Source organism: Chaetodon auriga, chromosome 1 (assembly GCF_051107435.1).
Source record: "Chaetodon auriga isolate fChaAug3 chromosome 1, fChaAug3.hap1, whole genome shotgun sequence".
Taxonomy (NCBI): domain Eukaryota; kingdom Metazoa; phylum Chordata; class Actinopteri; order Chaetodontiformes; family Chaetodontidae; genus Chaetodon; species Chaetodon auriga.
In genome coordinates this window covers 28267356-28292359 of record NC_135074.1, presented here as the reverse complement: position 1 = coordinate 28292359, position 25004 = coordinate 28267356, and the positions used below count along the sequence as shown (strand labels likewise).

General features: G+C 40.9%; 1 protein-coding gene across 1 annotated transcript in view; it reads left to right on the top strand.

The window, feature by feature from the left end:
• Positions 1-25004, top strand: part of luzp2 (leucine zipper protein 2) — a 137621-nt gene that overhangs the window by 99557 nt on the left and 13060 nt on the right. Inside the window, exons 6-9 of the mRNA XM_076733460.1 lie at positions 7250-7312; positions 16866-16928; positions 20572-20646; positions 21420-21587. Of these exons, the coding sequence (XP_076589575.1) occupies positions 7250-7312; positions 16866-16928; positions 20572-20646; positions 21420-21587 (369 nt within the window). The remainder of the gene's footprint in view (positions 1-7249; positions 7313-16865; positions 16929-20571; positions 20647-21419; positions 21588-25004) is intronic.

Here is a 25004-nt window from a genome sequence, read left to right as displayed (position 1 = left end):
ATTATCAATGCAGTAATGTAGTAAACTAATTGAATGTAGCTGCTGTTGGGTGGTTTCATCCATCAAAATAACTCATAACTGCAGCTGAATTGTAGAAGTATATAGTCGTATGACAAAACCAAACTACTCAAGTACAAGTGCCTGAAATGTGGACTGTAGTAGTTGTACCTTATTCCGCTCCCCCACTGCCCTGTGGAGAGATAAATTCAGTGATTTAGCTGCACATTCAGTGGTGAACATCACATTAACCTAACGTCTGAACAGCCCTTCATACTTGACATGTCAACTTCAAAGACTAAACCAAATTAATTTAATGATTAAAAGTTGAAACTAAATAGTTTGAGGAGCATAACCAAATTAAGTACTTTAAATATTTGATATTCACTTTGGCTCCCGGTCTCTTCAGTTTTGTACTTATTTTCAGTTGCAGTTCAGGTGGCTCGAGCATTTTGGGGCCCCCAGTTTCAAACTGCCATTCACTTAAACACCACTGTGATATAAACAGACACCTGTACATCTGCGTTACTCAAGGTTATATCACTTATGATCACAAACAAGCGAGTCGACAACTTTTCTAACGCAGCCAAACGTTGAGCCAGTACAACAAAAGATATAGCAGGCCAGCTAAAATTACTTAAGAGTCCCACTAGCTAACGGCAGCTACAGTTAGCAGGGCTAGCGGTTACTTCAGCATTAAGTGAAGCTATCCATTGGAAACTGGAGCTGAGGCAGAGCAGCTGGAGGACAATACGCTACAGCTATTTTTGATTTTGCAATACTTTGTTGGCAATAACGCCCTCTCAGGTTTATCACATAAGAGCATAAGGGACTCGGTATCTTGCTCAAAGGCAAATTGAGTGGGTTAATAGGTATGGGGAAATGTTACAACCACTAGACCACCCTGTTCCCAATGCACAGTGTACATACTGCATACATATGATTATGTGTCAGAACAATGAAACAGTGGGAGAAGCAATCTTTTCACTTATGCATAATCCCCCCTTTGACCTCAAGAGTCCTTAAACTGCCAAGATGTGTTCAGCTCAAGCTGCCAAATGCCTTGTAAGATGTCTGGGGGTATGTCATATTTAATAGCTTACCCACAGTGAACGTTTGCTTTTCTAATGCGAGTAATTTATATTGGATGTGTTCGACAGCTACATGACTGCAGAACTTGGGTGAGCTCTGCCACGATTTTCTCGCAATGTGAGTTTCTTATTTTTTCTTGCTTTTGAGAAAGCAGACAAGCCTGTTGGACTGCGCTGACAGAGATTGTAATTGATTATGTTATGTGTGGAATCTGTTCATTAATATACGACACAGGCTGTCAAATAGACAGATCCCGGAGTGTTTTTTTATTTTATTATATAAATTAATTTTTCAGCATAAAAGGAGGGCCAAAAATCAGTTGAATAAGAGATAAAAACGGGTAAAATTTCTATTCATAAATAACAATTTTTTAATGGTCTGAAAAAATGGGGACATGGGGAAAATAAGATCCCGCGAGGATTATTTAATGTTAATTTTTTATTAAGTTTTAAGAGTTTTATAGCTGAGCTGACACAGAGCGACAAGCCAAGTTTCTGTTTCTCCTCTTAAGTCCATTCTGCTTGATCAGCAGCCCTTTTTTTGGACGCCCATTTAACAGAGATCTTGTCAAAACTCACAGAGTGAAACGTTGAGCCGCAGATATTTTCTAAATTATTTCTGTTTTTTTAAAGGGACAAGGGATTTTCTCCAGTCAAGCAGTTTCTTCTGTACTGTTGGTGGTTTTACTATGGATGACCTCGTGACTTTTCATCTAAACAAACAGCGTGCAGCGCTCTGACATGAAAAAAGCTGCTTTGAAGAGCTGCTGCTCAACAGGCTCTGGTGCCTAAATTAATTTCTACACTCAAACAACTGAATATTTTCCAGCTCATAATTATGAAAATTATGTCATGGGATCAACCACAATCACATGGGACACATGAATAAGCATGCACAACAAAGGGCTTTGTTGGTAACTTAAAATCAAAACACTTTAATTAATCCATAATGCTATCATTCCACTTTGTTGGGCCCAGTGGCTCACCAAGTCTCTCAAGGTCCATCTATAATGAAGTCTAGTCAGCACAAAATAAGCTTTTTATGTCAGATTATTATCAAACATCAGTCCCTCCACTGCAAAACAATGAAGAAAGTTATGGCTCACTGATGTTTCTGTGTGGGACTCTCAAGGTCTCACAACACATATACCATCATAATGTTAATATGGATGTACACCAAAGACAGTAGCAGAGTAGTTTCCAATGATGCATGTCAGGCACAGCGTCCACTCAACAAGCTTTTATTCAGACTGAAGTTTGTTATCTGTGGCTTTCGCTGACCTCCACAGGAAACGGTGGCTCGGTTTGGGTTCGTGACACAGTTCATTGTGGCCTTTAACCGACATGAGCAATGAAGTCATATTTTCACAATGAGGACGTGTACGCTATTAAGCAGTGATGCAACAGAGACATCTCGTCGTTTTGTTTTCTCTGTCAGCACATTGAAGCTTATTGACCTTTCCAGCTGAAATATGTTGTGACAATAGCCCCTCGCTCGTGGTGTCAGGCAACGTGCCGCCATGGCGAGTGTGACTCTACTTGTTGGAAATAAAAATGTCAACTCTAACTGCATTGCACTTGACGGTGTATTTCCACTCACTGAGGGAACGGGGCTGCATGCGAGGGGGTTGATCCGTTCAGTTAAACAGTGGAAGATGAAGTTTAAGACACACATGATATGGCAGAGTTAATTTGTGGGAAACTTGACCAGAATTAAATTTTTAAATTTGCTGTCCCACGAGCTAGTTTCTGACACTTCACAGTAGGGCTAAAAGGATCCAGCACTGATGTGTCGAGCAGTGTGACAGTTGACCTAGATGGACAGTAAATATCAACACTGGAGGGCTGTCGACATATCAGCACTTCATAATGTGTGAAAATAACTCTGGTGAGTTGAGGCAGAGAGATATTTATGAGTGCTGAGGTCCTTTAGATGGTAAGTGATTACCTATATTACTGTATATGACTGAATGTTTCATTTTTTTTAGCATATTTTATTTAATATAATGTTACCTCTTCAACCCTGACAACGTAATATGATTTTGCATTTGAAATCATCACATAACCAAAAGATACCAGCGGTCCATCACTCCTTACTGTGGTTTGTAGTCAACGTGGGACTCAATGATAGACACAGATCAGTGATAAAGGCCCTGTGACAGATTGAGACGTAGATTTTGTACAACTTGTGTGCATGCTGTTGCATTTTTCTAAATGGGAAATATGAGCAAAGTGTTCCTTTATTTTCAGGTCTGCAGACAGATAGTGCTGCAGGAATAACACATTACAATATGTGGCTGCCTGTATCACATTTTGCATAATGCGCTGTGACATATAAGCTCTAGAGGATCTTATTTTCACTGTGAGTACGTCCTGGGGCTAAGCTACGTCACATTATATGACAGCTGCCAGTTTTGCACGTCCTTGAATGGTGGTCCTTCTGCAGGTGAGAGGAGGTGCAACTGTGAGGAATTGATTCTCAGCCAGTTTTGCCTCACTGAATCACAAAACAACTGCCATCCCAGCTCATTACCTCTGCTCAGCGTGCATGTACTATATGTGTTGTACACAATACACTGTACAGGTGTGTGTGGGAGTGAGGAGTGAATTGAAAGGAAGAGAGAGGCCACAGTGTTCCGTATGTGAGAAACTGCCATTTTTGAATTGACTGTCGCTTTTTCCTGCCAGCCAAATTGCAGTGTAAACCTGAACCTTTTTCAGTAACGTGTTCAAGGTTCAGGTTCTTTTTAATCAACCAATAATTATGTAAAGCAGACGTGGTTGGTCTTTCCCAACAAAGTGCACTACAGCCTCGAGTTTGACTGCAGAAAACTGGCCTGATCAGCTGCTAATAATGCCCTGGCGCTATGGTTTTGAGTAATAACGTGGCACATTTCATGGCCAGCCTGGACCAGCACGTCATATAATTAAAAATGATTCCTGAGTACAAACTCTGCTTGGTGATGATTTGACCAATTTGACTTTTGTACACACTGATTAACTGGAAAGAAGAGTCTACAGCCATGCTGGTGGCTCTGTGAGGCTGTACGCTAAAGTCAGCATGCTAACATACTAATGTTTAGCAGTTAGAAAGTTAACCACCTTCACTGTCTTAGTTTTACATTTCACGTCAAACATAACCTCATTGTGGCACAAGAGGAGAAGTTGGGTCTCCTAAGTCAGTAGGATTGATTTGGGGACCCTAAATGTGACCCTAATCTTCATGGTAGTCCATCCAATAGTTGTAGAGATAGTTCAGTCAGACCAACATCCCAGAAGCCAAGCTGCTAGCATGGCTACAAAATAAGCCAAATTCATCAGAGTAACTATATGCAGATGGAGCTGTGCTGTGAATGATTGTCATCAAGCATGAAATTATCAATGCATTCAGTATGAGCCACGAGTCAGAATTGTGGAGGTGGCCACATCATTTATAAGTAGATGTCAAGGGCCAGCTGGTGGATGCACATTCCCCCTCTCCTTCTGCATCCACACTATCCCTGTGGTTCACAGCCACCTCATCGCCTAATAACATTGAGCTGTCTCCAACATCTAGCAGCAAATCTATCATCAGAGCACAGCAACATAATAGCCAAATGTGTTATCTCCCCCTAAATTAATTTAATGTGCCATCTATAAGCCATAATTGCTCATGGCAAGATCGTATTTTCAAAAATATCTACCACTAGGAGTGATGCATGGGGATGAATGCAAGTCCCAGATTTGTCCTGGAGCCAAAAAAATGGAGACTGGGGCTGATTCTGAAGGGCAGACCGACAGACAGGCAGGCAGTCAGACAGACAGACAGACAGACAGACAGACAGACAGACAGACAGACAAACAAACTTGCCAACGGTGTCTGAATGTGGTTCAATAAAGAATAATCTGCTAAAAAAGGAGCGAGCTGTCAGCCTGTATTAGTATTCCCCAATCTGTGTTGTTCTGATCTGCTTTTCTTTTAGTTTTGACTAATGAGAACAGTGAAAAAGCTTATTGCAGATTTATTTTTAAAACATCCTCCGCACTCCCAAAAGATATGAGATCGTATTGTTCATCTTCTATTGTTGTTTTAGCCGTCTCAAATTTTAGTTGACGGTTCAAATTCAATATTTTTCCTAATTCTGGGCATGATAAAAACATAATAGATGATATTTGAATTCCCTTGGTCTATTTGAGATTTGTCATTTTAATCAAGTGCATTGTGTTGTTCCAGAACTGGCTGACAATTGTTTCATGTTCATGTCGTACTTTGCTGTAGCGATGAACAGTTTATAGCCCGAGCCGCCCGTCATCTCCCATGTGGATCTTCCCAAGGCTGCCTCCCACATAGCAAGCAGTGTGATGAGGTTTTCTGGTCCACTCTTTGTACAGTTAGGAGATTACTGCCTTTGTGAAGCCTAGCAACTCTCCAGTCTTGGCGATGCTCAGGACCACCCTCCTGGCATCCGCCATCAAGCTGTTTCAAAGTCTGTTAGATGGCAGTCTAAGCTCACACACTGTAATTCGTTCACATGTAAAGCAAGTGTGGTAAAGGAATGGCTGCTGCATGTAGCAGAGCATCCTGTATGTGCTGCATAAGAAGAGCGAGGGACCGACGTCGTCTGCAGGGCAGCGGCTTCTGTTAGAGTTCAGTTTTCTTGAATCAAAGCCGGTGAATGAATATTCACCTCTATTCATTTCTCCTTGAGTTCTGCTGGATGGGTTTCGGCTGCAGGTAATTAGCTCATTGATAAACTCGTTAAGAATTTTAAATGTGTTGTTGAGCCAAGGAAAAGGGTTAATAAATCTCCTCTGCTTGCTATGATGAAGTTGCATCTAATTGCATTTGTTTCCGTAGATTAAACAGAAGTGGAACAAGCTGTGGTCTCCCAGGCTGCCACATAGAAACACACACACAACCAAAAAGCCTCATACATCACGTGGATCACTTTTTACATATGTTGTACGAAGGAGTGTGTTCTTTTCTGCTGCTTTTACTGAATCATTTTCTCAGTCTCGGAAATGTTATTGCGGTGCAACAGCCGATCTAGTTTTAAATCACAGCAGAGACAGATCTGCCTCGATTGGCCCTCTCTAAGCTCTGGAGACTGTGCGGTTTTAGTTCTCTCAGGCCTTAGAGAGGCTTTCGTCATGGCTGATCGTGCTGCTTTAATGGCTCATCTTGAGATCTGGATGGGTGCTTTGGGTTAAGCGATGAGTTGGCTTTGGACCGATTTTACTAACAGATCATTGTCAATTAAAAAGTGGAAATTCCTTCCCTCCAAATGCTCTTATTACCTCCAGGTCCCATTCTCTTGTGTCTTTACACGCTTCCTCTTGCCTCTGTGATTTGCTGACTTCCATCTAAATACACAGCAGTGGATTTTATTCAAACTCAATTTCGAGAGAAAGATCTTGGTGCTGTGGCCTTGTGCTCCAGCCTGTGGTCAGAAACCTTTGTGTTACCTTTGACCTTTCCTCTGAGAGAAGAGAGCTGTACTTCAGATAGTGGTATTTGGGTTTGGGCAAGACTCAGATTAATAAAATAAGACATTTACAAAAGAAAGAAGAGCTTTTATTACTGGTTTTCATATATGGCATCAGATAAAGAGAGCAGTGCCGTTCTCCTGAAAGTCTAAAATATTTTACATTGTCTTGTAATCTGGAGATGATCATTAATGCCTTTAACACATCTCATGTAAATTAACGTAAAACACTGCATTGCTCTCTGAGTCAAAAATCACCCTCAGGCCTCCAAATTGTTTAGAAAATGGCAGCGAGGGTCTTAGCTGCCACCAAACAACGAGACCCTATGACCTCCACTTTGGCGTCTCTCCACTGGCTGCCAGTCAGTGATTTCAAGGCTTTACTGATCACGTTTAAAGTTCAGTGGGGGTCTGGCCGTGACTTACATTTCTGACCTTTAAGATGCCCGTGAGCCCGAGTGCACTTTCAGATCCTCAGACACGGCACTCCTGACTGCTCCTCAGTCTACTCTGAAATCGAGAGGCAACCAAGCGCTTGCTGTCAGAGCTCCTCAACAGCCAAATGTCCTGCTGGAGAAACTGACGCCCACTGAGTCAATAGTAGTTTTTATAAAGCAGCAGAAATTTTCCGGGAACATGGAGTCCAGAACACAGGGCAGACACCAATGTCGTCACTTCTTTCTTTCTCTTTTTCAGAACAAGAGCTTGAAGACTAAACTCCTCTCGGGACACAAACTTTGTGACGCCTATGCTGAAGAGGTAAAGATTTTCAATTAGTGCATTCTGTTTTATCGCATGCATAATTAATTCTCAGCTCCAGCTACTTCATTGTTCATGGAATAGGTTCAATTCATGATAAGATATTGCAGACAAATTTTGCTCTCTTGTGAGCAAGTGATGTTAACCAAATACAAATTAAAGCATCTGAGGAATGCAGTGATAATCATTAATTGACTGTGAAATATTACTGAATTTATAATGGAGGCTTTAGATTTTGTCTTATTCCTGAAGTTATTCTATATCATTCATTGAGACTGTAATTAGAAAACTCTTGGTGGTACTTGTACGCGGTGGAGGGTTCAGTAAAGAACCTGTCCACTCCATCTCTCCTTCACACACAAACTTTTCTGGCCGTCCAGCGAAGCTCGGAACAACTCGTCTCTAACAGCGAGCTCTTTGATGGCTGCACAGAGCAATCTGAGAGCAGGCTGAGTACATTTCATCTGTGTCGTTTTTGCTGTCACCTACTTTTCCTCTTTTTCTACTTCATCTCTGCTGCCAGTTGTTACGGTCAGCAGCGTCCACAGGTTCACATCTTTAGTGGAGCCATGAGCTCAGCTTTGAACTGCTGCTTTTGCCTTCCTGCTGACCAATGCTCATGCTGTAATTTAGCCATGCAGGATCCCACAAGGCAGCGGGTCCTGCGGGCGTCCTGATGACATGCCCAAGTGAGTGCAGATGGTGCTGTGTAATCGTGGGCTCAATAGTTATGCAGTTGGTGATTCCAAGCATTTCCTGTATCCAGGCTACAGTATGTGGAATAACTTAGATTTTAATAGCATTAAGCCATGTGGTGATGTAGGCAGATTGATAGATGGCAACCTTGGTGTAGACATGGACATATTTCCCTACAAAGACCCTGAAGTTGACCTTCCCTGAGGCAGCTGGAACTTGTTTGATCTATGCTCCAGGGGATATTACCGCGGTTTTGGGATGATGGAACAATTGTTGGTAGTTCACATTTTCAGGTGAAGACAAGCACTAAACCAGCCTGGCAGGTACCAGAACTGTGATATTTGAGACCTCCAGTAATCTGTAACCTTAAAAAAAATATCTTTGGCCTTTAATTAATAACCCATGCTCTCAAATTACTTAACTTGCCTGCCCCTTCTCTCTTGATTAGGCACAAATCTTAATTCTGACCCTATAGCCCACTAAACCCACTATAATGAGGTCAGCTCACGAACTGAAATGTGATACAGTCAATATTTCTTAGTCCAATTTGAACATCTCTTTATTTTAATCTAAGTGCTGCTCTAAACTGTGCTCTGCTCTGGAAAAATATTCTCAGCTGCCACTTTATTATTTACACCTAGCTAAAAGGAATGCTGTCTAATACAACAGTCCTGCAAAAAATCCTAACTAGAGGTAGAGGTAAATAATGCAAACATGTCTCTGTATAATGCAATACAGTTCAACAGAGTCACAAACTACATCCTCCAAAATGATCAACAGTTGAATCAACAGCTCTCTGAAGCAGATTCAACACAAATTAATTATATCCTTCATGAATGTCGGATTTATTGTAGTTGTATTAGTCTGCATACATTTCAGCCTCTCCAGGATCTCAGATAATTGTTAACAGTAAAGCATCCTCAAGCTGCCAAAGCCGTCCAGAAAAGAGCGTTGACACATCGTTCAATGATGTCTGAAAACTGTGTCAGAAAGAGACGAAGGGACAAGGACAAAACGGAAAGAAAAGGATAACCTTAAAGGAATTAGTTCAGTAATTAGCTGGTTTGCATGGTTGCTTCTCCTGACTGATCCAGCGAGCCTCAACCTGTGACTTCAGTTCCTATTGTTATAATAAGTGAACACTTATTTTTACTCAATTTGAGGACACAGATAATTCATTTGAGGTTATGCATCATAATTAACAAGATAATAAATAGACTCCTCACAAAGGACAAGGATTTTCATGGCAAATCACTTCTGTGTTGAGGCTGAAATATTATTGGTCTAACAGCATCAGCAGGGATGGACTGAAGCTTTGAACTGGCCACACTTATGTGCACACCGTAGTTCAGAGGTCCACAAAGACAATTTGGTGTTTGGAGTTCTTGATGAAGCTTTGAGAGCTTTCCATCGGCCCTGAAGTGTGCTCCAACACGAAGGTTATTCTCGAGTTCCTACTGAGACACAGGAAATTGGTGCTGGAAATTACAAGCCTCTTTCCTCCTACAAATCCTCCAGCTGAACATCCCTGACATCTTCCCAGCTAAGCTTATCCAAGCCATCATCGCATATTCAAACTCTGAAATGATGATGGCACATTTGACGGTGCAGCCAAGTCTGATTATAACACTTCAGGAGATGGAAAGAGTACAAAGGCTATGAAGAGGGGCTGATTGAAGCTGTCGGTCAGTCTACACTGTGCCAGAATTTCTGTAGCAACAGCAAAGGAAATGATCTAAATGGTGATAAAATATGGCTGGTTGGGTTTGTGCTTGTAGATGATAATATCTACTCTTAAATACTGAGATGTGTCCTTGTCCGGTGCTTCTTTGTCTGCCTGATTACTTCTGCAGAACCGTTATCAAGGCAAGAAGACTCCAAGGTCTTCAGGGAATAAATAGCTATGAGAATTTTCTTGAACACAGGTGGATCACTGGAGGTCACTGTCCACAATTCCCCAGGGAGGCTATAAAAGTTGAAGTAAATCAGTGAGGGGAAACATTCTTTCATAGCCCTACTTTCATCCTGGAAAGTTATTTATGTTCAAAGGGGAAGGTTTGCAGACTGAGGCTGTAATCACACTGTAATTACTACAGAGTGACAGAAAGAGATTGATATGAGAGCAGGAACTTCAAACAACATTATTATTATTTGTCTTTTGGGTAACGTCTGTTTATGGGGTCTAAATGCGGTCACGATGATGAAGACATGATGTACGCTTCCACCCACCCCAGCCATCAAAAGCTGAACCTAGACCAACTCTTAAAAACATGTTTACCCTTGAACTTTTCCTTAATTGTTGTCTAGAAATAATCTCTTCATGCTTCAAAGATATTTTCAATTAAGATTTCCTCTGAGCTTGAGTGAGTCAGGGTTTCAAAAAATGTTGTGATAAAATCTTTTAATCTGAAATCAGGGCTTTGAAGCTATGTCCAAGAACTGAGATTAGGCCAGATCTTTTTTTTTTTTTTTTGGCTGGCCTTGGATAAACTTTCTAAGCACAAGCTCCTTTTGTTGCACATGATACATTCTAAGAATTTGTGTGAGTAAACAGCAGCTTTCCTTTATGTGTGATTTGCGTTCTCATCTTGTGAAAATTGGCTTTGGGAATTCCTGCATTGTGCACTGGAATACATTTCATTTGGTGTGGTAATGGTTTTTCAGAAAGCTGCTTTAACTTGTGCTTGGCTTTTGCTTGCTGTGTGAGGTGGAGGATCAAGCTTTGTGCTCCTAATCCGTGTTGTGTGGTTAAAACTACTCAGCCAACAAAACATGAAATTACATGTTAACAGCAATATAAAGATGTTGTGTGGTTTCCGTTAGCATATTATGCATGAACTGACCCTGTAAACTGGTTATTATTTGGAAAAAAAAAAAAAAAAAAAAAAAAACCAATACAAATTACAATAAAATGAATATCCACAAAAAGTTTTTTTTTTTTCTCTTGAACTAAACAATAAAAGAAAGCTGGAGTTTGATTAGAACATACCTGTTGATGTATCTTATTAACTCTTTAATTTCACCAAAGTTTGGAGGTTTATCTCATGAGAACCTCAGATGTGCAGGGTAGACCTGCAAACTGGTGATTATTTTAATTATTAATTCATCTGACAATTATTTTTCTGACTATTAATTTGGTCTACATAATCTCTGAAAATAAACCCTAAAAGCTGGACCTCTTCAAGTCGCTCGTTTTCCCACCGAAAGTTATCCAGTGTCTGATGACTAAATCTCGAACCAGGGAATGACTAATCATTCATCAAAATAGTTGCCAATTAATTTTCTGTCAAAAGACTAATTGATTAATGGTTTCAGCTCTGGGGTAGGGACGGAAGATTTTCTCAACTCACAGAACCATCTATCTGTAAATTAAGGTTAAAACATGAACTGCAGATATGAGGGTTCCCACAATAAAAGCAGCAACCATACAATTTCAAATGAATAGTATGTTATGTGTCTAACTTGGATAACAATGTGTATGTATGTTTAATTTTATAGTAAGGTACACATATTTACTATGACTAGTCGCTCATTAGCATGAATACTAGTAGCATTGGCATTGGCTCGTTATTAGTCATTATAAAGCACTTAATGCCTAATGTTAATTTTCAGTTAGTTCAACCTCATCTCATTTATTTGTGAATAAGGACGTTTGACCTGCTTTAAGGATAAATATGAACTATGATTCTCATCCCTGTTAATCCAGTTGCCTCAACAATTCAAGTATGCGTCATTGTTTGCACTAAAATCATTCCAAATGATTTAAAGGAGAGGCTGAAAAGAGATATTTCACAGTAGGTATTTCTTTGTATAGTATTTCTTGTCTGAATCTCAAAAACAGGTTGGAAAGACAACAGTGGAATTGTCAATGTTCAAACATGACCGTATGAATGGGTATAGGTCACTATGAAAAATATATCACAGGCTGAGTGAAGTTCAGTCAGGAAACTCGCTGGCAGGCAGCCACCGGCCTGACTCGTGTGCGTGCGTGTGTGTGTGTGTGTGTGTGTGTGTGTGTGTGTGCTTGTTCACTTCACCAATCACAAACATTTAGCAAATTCAGCCGTCCATTTAAACTGGAAAAGAATCTGCTGCCTGCTGTACATATCTGGCTATTTCTGCTCTTTAGCCACTTAATTGAAAAAATGTGTTGAAACCTTCCCGAACCAGACGGTGATGTCCTCAGGGGAAACATCTCAGGACACCTAAGTCAAAGTCAAGGTTAGGACTGCTCAGTGGAGGACAGTGACACGTAGCGTGAGAGATGCCATTTAATCTGTTGCACATCTTTTCCTCAAGAGCATGAATTTATTTTGTATTCTGTCAAATTTATGGTGCGGCTACAGAGTCATCATTTGGATGAAGGATGTTGTTACACTTCAGTATTTCAGCTGTTTTTTTCATTTGCTCTTGCATCAGGATTTAATGGAAATATCAAGTAACCTGAACCTTACGCAGATAAAATACAATGTTCTGGATCTGAGAGGATCGTGTGAAGAGCGATTTCAAGGTGAATAGCCCCATGTAATTAATTCTACAAGGCTCTTTGAATGGAGCAGCATGCCATCACCATCATCCTGTGTATTTGGGAGTGATTAATGAACTAGAAAACAGATCACACTAGTCTAATAACATCAGTTATTTTAATAAATGTTCTTTGCATCCAATTATTAATAGACTTTGGATGTGTGTGTCTGTGTGTGTGATAGAGAAAGGACAGAGTGTCTTTCACTGATGGACTTCTCTAAAGTGAGTCAAGCAGGTGTCTTTTTTACCTTCTGATTTGAGGTTTTTGTCATTCAGGCAGTTTCTCACTTTTTTCATATTCTTATTCCAAACACTCTGAGAATCAATGAGATGTTAGTAGCAGCACTTGTTATGTTAACAGTATGTATAAAGTTGGAGATGGTCAGAATAGGTGAGGGTTTCGTATGAGGGCCACAGAGGATGTGTAACCACTGACGTCTTGAGTAGCTCTGTCAGTCACATGACCCTCATCACATCCTGTATGTCCTCGCCGTCTCTCACCACACGCATCTACAAGCCCTCAGACATCTGTGTTTTCTGTTCAGGATGCAGCGAGGAGATGGCATATGCAGTTTAGTTCCATGTAATATTAGAATGTGTGAGGCCTCATCCAGTGATCACAAATAAGAAATCAAAGCCGAGTTTCTACACATTTGAATGTTTGATGTTTGTCCGCTTTGATAATGCGTTGCTTTGGGAGATGTCGTGTTCTCAGTTTCAGTGATATACCCTACAATACAATAAGTTATGTGCACAGGGAGCGTACCAGAACAGAAGCCTTAAATAAAACAAATGTATTACTGTGCTGTTTTACTTCATTCACTATTCGTGTTGAATAAATCAAATTATACTGACTGAAATTATTGAAATAAAACATATACTTCAGCCAGTAAGTTTTGGCTGCCGGCCAGTCACTGGTCTGCCTCAGCTCGCATGCTTCAGCCAATCAGACGCACTTCACAAATAGGGCAATCTAAAGAGGGGAGGAGGAGGAGGAGGAGGAGGTCTGTGACGCTGTTGTGCTCCCGCTGCAAGTGCACATACAGATGCATGCTGGGGATGTCTGGGCATCTTTGCACATGCACCATCACCTTGTGGTGTCATGTCACCTGTTTGTATCTGCTGTAATGTGGAGCACTTGACTGCTGTTCTCCCACAGGGAGGATTTATGGTACATGGAGTTACGGGTGCAGACTGCACATACAAAACAGAACCATCTATTCTTTGCTCCGAGTAAAGCGATGTTTGGTCTTCTATCTTTTCCAGTAACAATGGAAGCCTACTGTTAGCTGTCCCTCCCTGACAAAAAGCTTTGACAGCGACTCTGCAATGATAAAAGATGAACAGAAATGTAGAAAGACATCAGTATATCTCGTAATAAAGTTTTGACAGTCTCTCATCGACCTTGCTTCGTGACCAAACTGAACTCCACTACGATTAGTTCTTTTTTAATGATCTCCATGTTTCCAATTCAAGATGCTCTCACACAGTGAGTTGGATAAAGAGAAGCTCTTAAAGGCTGTTATGCTGAACTTTTTTCTGTCTGAATTTCGTCTTTAGATGTAGAACTGGATGGTTATTAAAACTGTGTGAAAGTAAAAGGGCAAAAAATTTTGAAAACCTAATCATCAAACAACTTTGTGTAATGTTACAGAGGTTGGAAGACAGACAGACAAAACTAGCGACCAGCTGGTGAACATAGCGGAGCATTTAGCAGCTAAACCAGCCATTTTTCTCAGGATTTGGTGTAGACCAAAACAGAGCTGAAAGACGAATGTATGTTAGACTTGGTACATTTGTCACATAGACACAAACTTGACGCATTGTCCACAAGTGGACACAGGTTACACAATACTGCCATTTGTAGTAAGTTGAGTTCACCAGAATTAGTTCAACTTAAACAAAACAAGTAAATGAATCACAAAACAGTATCCCAAACAGAAGTCCACATCCCTCCAGAATCTGGCAAACTGTAGCATCCTCTGTTTGTATGATCTTGTCATCAACAACAGATAAATAATAAACTTAGATGCACTCTTGCAGACATTAACATGTCTGTCCTTGGGACAGACTGCCGAAATTTAACAGTTTTGTCATCATTCTCACAAGGACGATGACTCACAGCGATACATTTGGAAAGGGTTAGGGAGAGCTGTTCAAGTGCACCGAGCGTATAAAACACTGTGTCACTGTATTTGGTTTAGTTTGTGCCTGTTTGAAATGCAGGTCCCACCCTTGCCGGATTTGAACCATCAGGAACAACAAGGCAGAGATGCTGCTGTGATTCTCCTGGGTCGAGGAGACAGCTCACATGATTTATTCTGAGTAAATAATAGACCAATGCTTTGGCAATTCTGAGAGCTCAGCACATTTAGTGATTCAGATATTTGCATTTATGAGTTAACACTCCACAGCGTTTGACTGTGTAGCCTCTTTATATGATTAATTCTATTACCAGCAAGAATCTCAAAAGCTCCACTTAACTGATACAAATAAAATTAATTTGTTAGCATTTTATTTTATGGCCTGGGACACAGAAAAACTGACTTAACAATCTCAAATCAAATATATGGCTGGCCCCCTGTGAGCTGGAGTTTTTAAGGTAGCTCTGTGTTTATTTAACCTTGCAATTTTTTACGAGGAGCCTCAGGATGCAATTTTTGAATCCAGCTACACATGATAGAAATGGGTGTCTTGGGACATGGGAGCACCCTGGGAAGAGGAATAACAAGATAAAGATTCTCATAAAGAAAAAAAAAAAAGGCACAGGTACTTGTCAAGTACACAAAACCCTTTGAAGCGAATCTGTCCCTCAGCATCGTGTTCAGTGTGCTTTGGTGGAAGATTAGACCTCATGTCACATTTTTACTGCCTGTGTCAAGGAAGTATAGAGATAGACAGATAGGAGAGCAAGAGCGGTTTATAGAGATACAGACTCGGATAGAAAGAAGGAAATACAGTAGATAGAAAGAGATACATGTGTAGATAAAAACACAGAGATATCTCCAAGCCTGATTCCAAAAAGTCCGGACTCTAAAGCGTAAATAAAAATCATTTGCAATCATTTGTAAACCACCTGTGTTTATAGGCAGCAGCTTTATGAAGTGTTCCTGAGCCCATGCAGTAATGTCCTTTATACAGTCATGTGTTCACAAAGTGGTGAACCTCGCTCCATCCTCACTTGTGAACATCTGAGCCTTTCCAAGATGCCCCTTTCATATTTCATATTTACAAAAATCAATGTTACTTTTTTCTAAATCTGTAGGTACAAAGAAATAAAGAAATGTAAGTCAAGCTTCTGTCCAAATGTACCTCAGATTTTAATCAAATTTCCAATAAATGTACAGTTGGTGGTACCAATTCTTGGTTACAATTACACCATTGCAGAAGAAGAGGGTGAAATGAAATAATGTAATTAAAAGAGCGCCAGTGAAAATGCATGAAATCCATGTGAAAAACACTTCTCAGAGGCCTTGATTTGTGTCTTCAGAGTAGCTGAGATAAAGGTGAGAAAAGAGGTAGTTAGCTTAAAGTAGATATCAAGATTGTTATTTTATCACTAAATTCTAATATTCTTTCATGTGAGCTCATGATCTGAAATACAATACACTAACCTGTCGATCTATTCTTTTAAAACTCTGTTTGGGTTCAAGGCAGGGAATCAAGGTAATATTATTTGCATACCAATTAAGCTCATTTACACTCCTGGAAGTCTTCACAGTACCCTTGGTATTAAACCCTTCTAGCCTCGCTGAAGACATGGAGAGAAACCTTCTGAACTGCTGCCGAGTCCTGCGTGGAAGCTTCAGCGTTCATGCTCACATCATGAGCAGCTTTGAGGATGGCTGTGTATCAAGCTATCTGGGAGACAGCGTCTGCGTTCCCTGTGCCCACTGATGTGGAGCAGCAGAGTGAATGTCAGGCAGCGCTGGTCACTGTGGCTGTTTGGGGGCGGCAGCAAAGATCTGCTCTGTTTGTGCGTGTGTGCGCTGCTTAGCGATCACAGGCAAGAGCCCGTCGTAACCCAGGAACCTGCATGTGTGTGGTGATGGTGTCGGTAATGTGTGTAGTGGGAGGGAGAATTCAGGTTTTAGACAGTGGGCAAGAAGCCAGTGCATGACTGCATCATTGTGTGGACTATGCAGTTCAGTGGAGGGGAGATTTGATATTTTCTTACTCTCAGTAGAGCCTCCCTTTAAGCCAGAGCTTTGCCCAGGGAACGCTCACAAAGAAGTCTTCTGCTGCAGCTGGCAGAATCCTGCTACGTGATCTAAAACCAATTTCGCTATTTGAATAAGCTAACACTTATTTTCTTATCTTCTCCTTGCAGTCCAAAAAAATCCAGGCTCAACTGAAAGAACTGCGGTACGGGAAAAAGGATTTAATTTTCAAGGTAAGTTCGAACTGAAGGTGGGGTGGCTTTATAGTAGCTTCAGACCAGGGGTACACAGGTGCTTCAGGCCACCCTGAAAGGATGATCCCATCACAAGTGGTGCTCCAATTAATTCAGTCTGCAATTACAAAGTCCCTCCCAGTCAGCAGCCTGCAGACTCAATTGGCTGGCCCATAGTCCACATACCGCTCAGTCCTGTCCTCTGTTTTCCCCTCTGCAAGCTCCATCCCATCCTCTCCAATCATGGGAGGTATGTGGATAAATGATGCGGACAGCTATGGATGAAGTTGATACAGAATTATGCATAAGATCATACAAGGGAGTCTTCGAGACACAAATTACAGATGACATCATGTACTGCTACAATTCAGTGGGTCCCATATATGATAGGGCATCCGAAATTTGTCTCCTCTTCACATACTGTACCTCCTCTGCAAGCACAATATAAACAGTGGCAAACAAACTGTTCTGCTGCCTCTACTGCCCCTTGTATTGCAAGCACTAAATGCTCTTAGATATGAGCGCTTGCGTAATATTTATTGGTATTTACTGGTACATGGCCACTGACCTTTCAGGCCTTGTTTGCACTGTTAAAATGTCACTCGTCATTTCTGCCACCAGGCCCCACAACGCCATTTCTTAAATGTCCATTTGGATCCTTCAGCCCCATCATTCCTAAAGCTGCACCAGACATAAATGAACAAAAATCCTCACAGGCTGAATTTAATGCTTCTAACCCGATGACTGAATATATTGTCCCTGGATGTCCTCTTCTTTGTTCTATTTCTAGCCTGTGAATGATAGATGCATTGACTTGTTTGCTCGGTGTCACCGCTCGTAAATCGTTGTCTCTAAATTGCATCAGTCACTCACACAACACAACCTTATTGCTCAATGTCACCAAACACTTCATGTGGACCTTTAAAAGATTATGGTCTTTGATGATTTGCAGTCGCAGATGGATAAGGCTAATTTGATCATACTCTTTGTCTTGTAAAAACAGTCATCTTTGGGAGATGACACACACTCTGCCTTTTTTCCCCCCAATGGAAAGGTCAGAGGGAAAGGCATCATGTTCCTCTGACCCCCCTGAGCCATCTGGCTATTCCTGAAACCTCATATGTATTCCCCATGCACTGTGATCAAAAGCCCAGCAGGGCACAAGGGAGCAAGAAGTATAGAGGAGTCACTCAAGATACAGAAATGTCATCAGCCTCACAGGGGGGATGTCAATCAAGGCACCCTGACCGGGATGCAGTTGAATTGGTTGTGATGGCTGTTGTACCATATCAAACTGAATTTTGCAGCACAATGTCACAGTACACAAAAACAGAGCAACCTGACGAAACCGGAGGCAGAACAACATCAAGAAACCTCAAAACCTAATTATTTTATCCTGGGAACCATTCAGTCTTTCTTAGAATTGACAGATGGGAAGAAAAGAATTGCGTAACCATAAAAACAGAAAAGAGCACTGTTTTGACAAAATGCAATAATGCAGATTCACAAAATGAGGCCAAACTGCACCTGCAGTGCCAGAAAAGAAGCCAGTATTGTCATTGTTTTCTTCACTGGAGAATTTTCCATTAATAGTGCTCAGATTTGAAGGACAACTTGAAAAGAGACCCAACTCTGTGAATCTAAACCATGCAGTCCCAGTACTTAACTGTAAACACTACGCACAGGCAGGTTCCCATCCGCTTCCTCAGCCATAACATTAAAGCCTTCAGAGGAACTGACAGTGCCTTCCCTGCGTTTCCCTGCGAGACAATATTTTTGGCAGCCGTATTCAAGCCTTCACATCTTCTTCTCTCCGTCAGTCCACTTTTGAATGTACCCCTCCAGCTGTTTCTCCTCCAGCTTAGGGAAAAAAAACACAGAAAAGAAAAGAAAAATGATGGCTTGATGTAGTTGCATGCCTCGTCTAGCAGAGTGCCTAGTACCCCACTGACCCCACACCTCTATAATGGACTCAGCACAGAAATATGAGGCTTTAGACTTAGAGGCACTAACCCTGAAAGTCAGCATTTCTGGGTCAGTGACCACGCGCCCGCAGTCCTCTGAGGACTCTCCGCTGATGATGCTCTGTATAATGGATGTAATAGCTCTCTACTGTAATGCTACACAGCCGCATTTATGCATGCTTATAAAAACACAGTCTTCAGATCCTTTGGAAGACAAGCTGAGAGCAGGCTGCATTTTTTTCTGTGTGTTTATGAACCAGTCCAGTCTGGACCCTGATTATTCAGTACTACACTTTATTAAATTCAGCACTTGGTGTTGTTTTGCAGTATTTCTTCTGGATCCAACACATAAAAAAAGCAGAAACGTTTCAGGCAGCTTCGATTTCAACATTCTGTATTTTTTTGTCTAACTGTAACATCATATCAACATTCACTGCCAGTAATTAAATGGCAAATATCCAACAACATGTCACCGGCCTCTTTGAGATTGGACTGGTTTTCTTCTGAGTACCCTTCAGTGTCCCATTCCAAACTTTATTATCTTTGGATTCCCTCTTAAGCAGAGGCCAACAGCTACAAATGACTCCAAATGGCACCAAACTCTCTGTAAATGAAAGTAGACCTTCTGAGAGACAGATCAGATTCTTTTGCTTCTTTGAAAATAGTGGTGAACGTTGTCCTTGACTGTCACTGTGTGACTCATCTGGCAGGGAAAACTTAAACATGGTTCCAGCTGCCCTGTTGAGTGGTAGAAGTGGCAGACATGTTGATTACTAAAATTACAACTTCACTGGCAGAAATTAAGATGGAAATGAGGTGTTGCCGTTGTGTCACAAAACACACTGAGGTACTGCATAAGTCTATAAAACCCACCAAAACCATCCATCAGCCTCATCACCCGTCTCTGGAATTTCATGCAGTTTTTCCCAGAGACTGTGGACGCTGTTTGTTGGGTTTGCTGACCTTGGGCGTTTCAGAATGTAAGCCTGAGCTGTTTATCATTTGGAGAGGCCAGTAAAAGACCAATAAAAGTTCATCACCAATGCCAGTTCTACACAGACTGCATGCAGAGTATCACAAAGTTTCTTTTCTTCTGATTAGTTTATCAATAATGAAAGACTCCTCAGAGGGAACTCTTGGTGATCCTCAAATGGAGTTAGATTGACCCATTTACTGCAAAGGGGCTTGATGGTTTCAGGGGGTCTGCTCTTATGACTGTTAAGGTTAAACCTTTCTTCTCTCTGAGGGACAGATGTCATCTTTTTTAATGTGGCTTTGAATGAACTTATGCTCATCTGTTTCCTTGTACCCTCTGGATTCTGCACTCACAGTGTGACTAAAATCAGGCTAATAATCTATTAATATAATGCAGCCATGATTATGAAGGTGTATGAGATTCCAGTACTCTGTTTAAAGACACGAGGGATTCATGGAGTGATAAAAGCATGTAGCGTACATGGGGATTAGCGTTCGATCAATGTGTGCGAGTGTGTGTGTGAGGTGTCATTTTAAAAAGTCAGGACAAAAGTGATGATTGTCAAAATGATAAAGAAGAGTCTCAATTCTTTGTGCAATTGATTTGTGTTATTGATAGCACTGGGGTGATGAGGAGGGGGTGGAGAAATGCTTTGTATGCACAGACCATGGAGGGCTCAGCTGATTCTGATGTCTTCCTGCAGGGGCAGCAGCTAATGGACCTGGAGCACAAGTTAACAATAGCCAAGGAAGAATTGGAGAAGACTGCACTGGATAAGGTGAATAATGGGGAAAAAAACATCATCAATGACCAATGATTTTAATTTTCCTGCTGTTGTAACAGTTCCTCATTTATAGGTTGTTTACCTTTTAGCTTATCCTTTTCTCTCTCATCTTACCCATTTTAAACCCTGCAACATCAAACATTGAATAGAGAAATGGCACCTAAATTATTTAATGAAGTATTATGTAATAATATTAGTCTGTATAAATCTCCATTTTAGGGAGTGTAGTTTAGAGAAAGGAGGTTAAGTGTGAAGGTAAAATAAACACTTTCATGATAATTTTCCTCACTACAGAGGATTTTTTTTTCAAGAAGTTAAGCTTCAGCAGGTTGAGCACACGCAGCAGATTTAATTTATGTGTTATAATGTTATTTTTATATGTGGTTATTGACACACTGTCACTGGGGACAAGTTAGATGAGTTAAAAATGCAGGGGGAGAAAAGTGCTGATCAGGAAAACAGGTAATTCTGGTGCTCAGCTCAGGAGAATTGACATCAAAGGCTGTCGCAGAATAATTAAACCAATCAGTCTGTCCATTATTATTATTGATTAAAAGTAAATGATCTTTTGAACGTTCCTTTTTTATTACCCTGGTGAGTTCCGCTTCATGTCTTGCCTAACGATGCCTCCTAGCTGTTCTAAAGTCACTTTAAAGCGTGGCCTCCCTTGGCTTTAATGCTGAAGTAAATTTCTCATGTGGAAGGATGGAAGGAGGGACGGAGGGACTCAGAAACCTTCTTGTGTGTGTAATCTTGTTTGGGGACAGGAGTCTCAGATGAAGGCGCTGAAGGACACAGTTCACATCTGCTTCTCAGCTGTCCTGCACAACCAGCCCAGCAGCAGTCACAGATTTCCCACCTCCCCCACCCACTTGTTCAGATACTCATCACTCATCAACAGCTCCAGAGTCACCTTTCAGCAGCCACATGCCAAGGTAATTCAGTATTCCACTCAGCTCTATCTGATTTAATGTTTATCTAAAAGCAGGCCTGGGTTGTTGTAAAAATCCAACCTTTTTATATTTAATGAATCAGCTGAGTGATATAAGCTCAGTCTACCATATATCTACTGTAGATGTGGTCCTGCTGCCCTTGAACTAACAGTATTGTCTCACTGTAAGATGTCAGCATCTGCTCTATAAAGATGTCTCTATGAGGCATCTCTCAGCCTGTTTACATCTGCCGTTAAAATGCATCTTGGGTTATCCGATCACAAGTGGACAGCCAAGACACATGGCTGTTCAACTGTGTCTGTCACGTGTCTCCAAGGTGTCCAGCTGACCACTTACGTTGAGCCACCCCACGTCCTGTACTGATGAGGTATGTTCCTGTTACATCCTTGTTGTGGACGCATCAGGAGACATTAACATACACTACAAAAGATATGTGCCCACGTGTGTCCCAGACCACCTCAGTAAGAGGTTTGAGGGATCGGATCACAGTGCTCTAAGTGGTTGTTTCCACTTGTATTTATCTCTGTCCACTTGGGCTCGGATCACCCAAGACACACATTAATGCATTAGTGTAAACAGGGTCTATGTCACGCATTTATACAACATGAGGTGTTTTTATTGTTCATCATGAGGTAAATAAGCCTTGTAAATACTCTGAAAACAGTCTTACAAAAACAGTCCCTGCTTTTCTCGATTGTCGCTCATAACCTCAAGCAAGCAATTAATTAGCTTTAGCAAGAAAAATAATTAAGGTGGCACTTTTTTGCTTGTTTCTAATATAAAAATTATTAAGCAGCACATTTTACCACATGATCTCTGCTAATTTCATTTAGATAATTACATTTTCATTTATCAGTTTGTTAATGAAGTTGAAATTTGCAAAGAACACAAACACCTTTAAAACCTTTAAATATGTTGTTTTTTCAGTGGTAAGTAGCATGGTTCAGTCTACACTGAAGTGTTTGGACATTAAATAAGTTGTGATGACACATTATAGAGGCAAACAAAAACAGCTGGAGTTCAGTTTGGTTTTTAAACAGCAGGTAGGGGTTTTGGTTTTGTGCAGTTTCAGCCTAAATTGTCAAACTGCAATACTCTCAGGACCACAGGAGCTATTTTAAAGTCCCAAACTAAATTTTAAACTACACTTAAAGGTGAATGAACAATGCAGGCTGAGTGTAAACTGCTTTTCTACAGCCATTAGATATTACCTGAAGCATGACCAATGGGCATTTTTCACAGCAGACATTTTGGCTTGTCTTAGCAGGAAAAGCACAGGTCTAATTAATACAATTAACAATGGCTCTGTTCCATTTCAGTGCATCAGGAGGTCATGTCAGAGAGCCAACATGCAAACTAGTAGTGGCCTGGAACAGGTAGAGTTAAATGGAGTGCAGCCCTTATTAATCTTATTAATTTCACCTGTGGTTTTCCTGCTGACATATCAAAGTATCTGCAATCAAAGGCCTACAGCACCGACTTTGCCTCGCAGTATCTGGTCAATTTGATTGTCAGTGACCCCAGTTTAAACAGAGCAGTTACGATGTCTTAGGATGAAAATAAGATAAGTTTGTTTTGTGAAGTGAAAATGGAAAGCACGTTGGATTTGGGATTTGCCTCTGTAATGGTGGAGTATAATTTTCTCTCTGACTTTCCAGATAAGATAAAGCAGGCTGCTGGGTTTTTTCCCTCTCCTCACTGTGTAAACACTTTCAAATTGAAATTCATTTCACACTGTAACTCCCAGCCTGGTGACATCATGGAATATAACTTGGTGCCAAAATATTCACCTCACCGCACATCAGAGCGCACATAATGCACTGTCTGCGATATGAATTTAAGTGTTAGCCGATTATTACCTCCTTTTCAAGTGGCTATTTGTCAATCTGATGCCCTCAGTATCACTCTCTGGAGAGAAATAGCCCAGGAAATAATTACTACCAAATATAACAGTTGGGCAAACACGATTCCAGAGGTTGTTCAGAATAATAACATGTCTAAATCAAGCAGCAGTCTCAGTAATTTATGTCAGTCTTTATATTCTATGGTGTGGTGGCTTTGGAAGTAAAGCCCAATTACTTTAGGGCATTATGGGTGTTTTGGTTATTGGACTTAAAATTAGTTCTCTATGAAATTATTAACTCAATGTGACACAGTCTTTGTTTGGAGCCTCTCAAAGTCAAGGTCACAGTAGACCCAACGAAGGGCTCAGGATTTAATCCCTTTTAGGAGGGGGGAAAAAAAAAAGGTGACTGCCAAGAGGATTCATTGTAAAAATAGGATTATGTCTTCAGTGTAGATATTGTTTCTTGTTTTTCCAGAGGAACACTTTGACATTTTAGGACTATTGTCAAGTGTTTACACAGTCCATTCCTTTTGTTGTTCAAAAACAACCAATACCGACTGATTCACAACAACATTTCTATACGGCTCTATACACCGAACAAACAGAAGAGCACACACATCACTTCTGTTTCTTGAAAATATACTTCATAGTACCTTTGGTTATTTTTCCCTCTACCAAGCAGTCATGTCAACCTCAATCAGAGATCGGGTTAGTTCTGATTCTGAAACACAGTCACAGCACTCACTTTGAAATCATCAAGTCGGCCACAGCACCGCAGTGCCTTATCTGCCATGATCCTGGTGAGCAATTCTGTCTTTAAGAGGCTTTTCTCTTCTCAAAGCAGTCACAATTTACTCTGCATGTCTTTCGTAGGCGCCTAAGAGATTTGACATGCCACTTAGGGGATTTTTTTGTTTGTTTATTTCTTATCGCGGTTCAGTACCACCATCCCCACCACTGTCCTTCTGCTGTGGCGTCATACAAAACAATACTCTGTAATTGACACTTTCTGTCCACATTTAAACTCTCATCACTGTTTGCAGCAAACAGGGTGATTATAAAAAGTGTGTTTCTCCGTCATCTTCCTGTCATTAGTAAATAAATGCAAGCACATGGGCGAAATAAGCATCTCACAAAAGACAGGCAAAGAAAACTCATGGTAGGTGTGGGTTGATTTTTCTATGCTAATGAAGTTTATACTTCCCACTTCATTAGCATACAAATAGCAGCACTCCACTTGTGAGCAGTTGCGAGCTCCATTATCTCCTGTAGCCGCTGAACACGTTGACGGGCTGTCTGATAAATCTGAGCGTGCCTTCACTGTAAAGATTACTGCGGTGCTCCATCTGTCCACTCTGCCTGCGCATGTGGAGGTGGGTCAAATCTCATTTACATCACTGCCAAATTTATTTCAAATTAACTGGTAAAAAAAACAACACACAATAGCACTTACTGTGCGTCAAAGAGCCGACCAGCCCACAGCTCAGGAGTTAGGTCACAATCCACTGAGACAGAGAGGCAAATGTCAAGAACTTGATAACTTTGATAAGCAT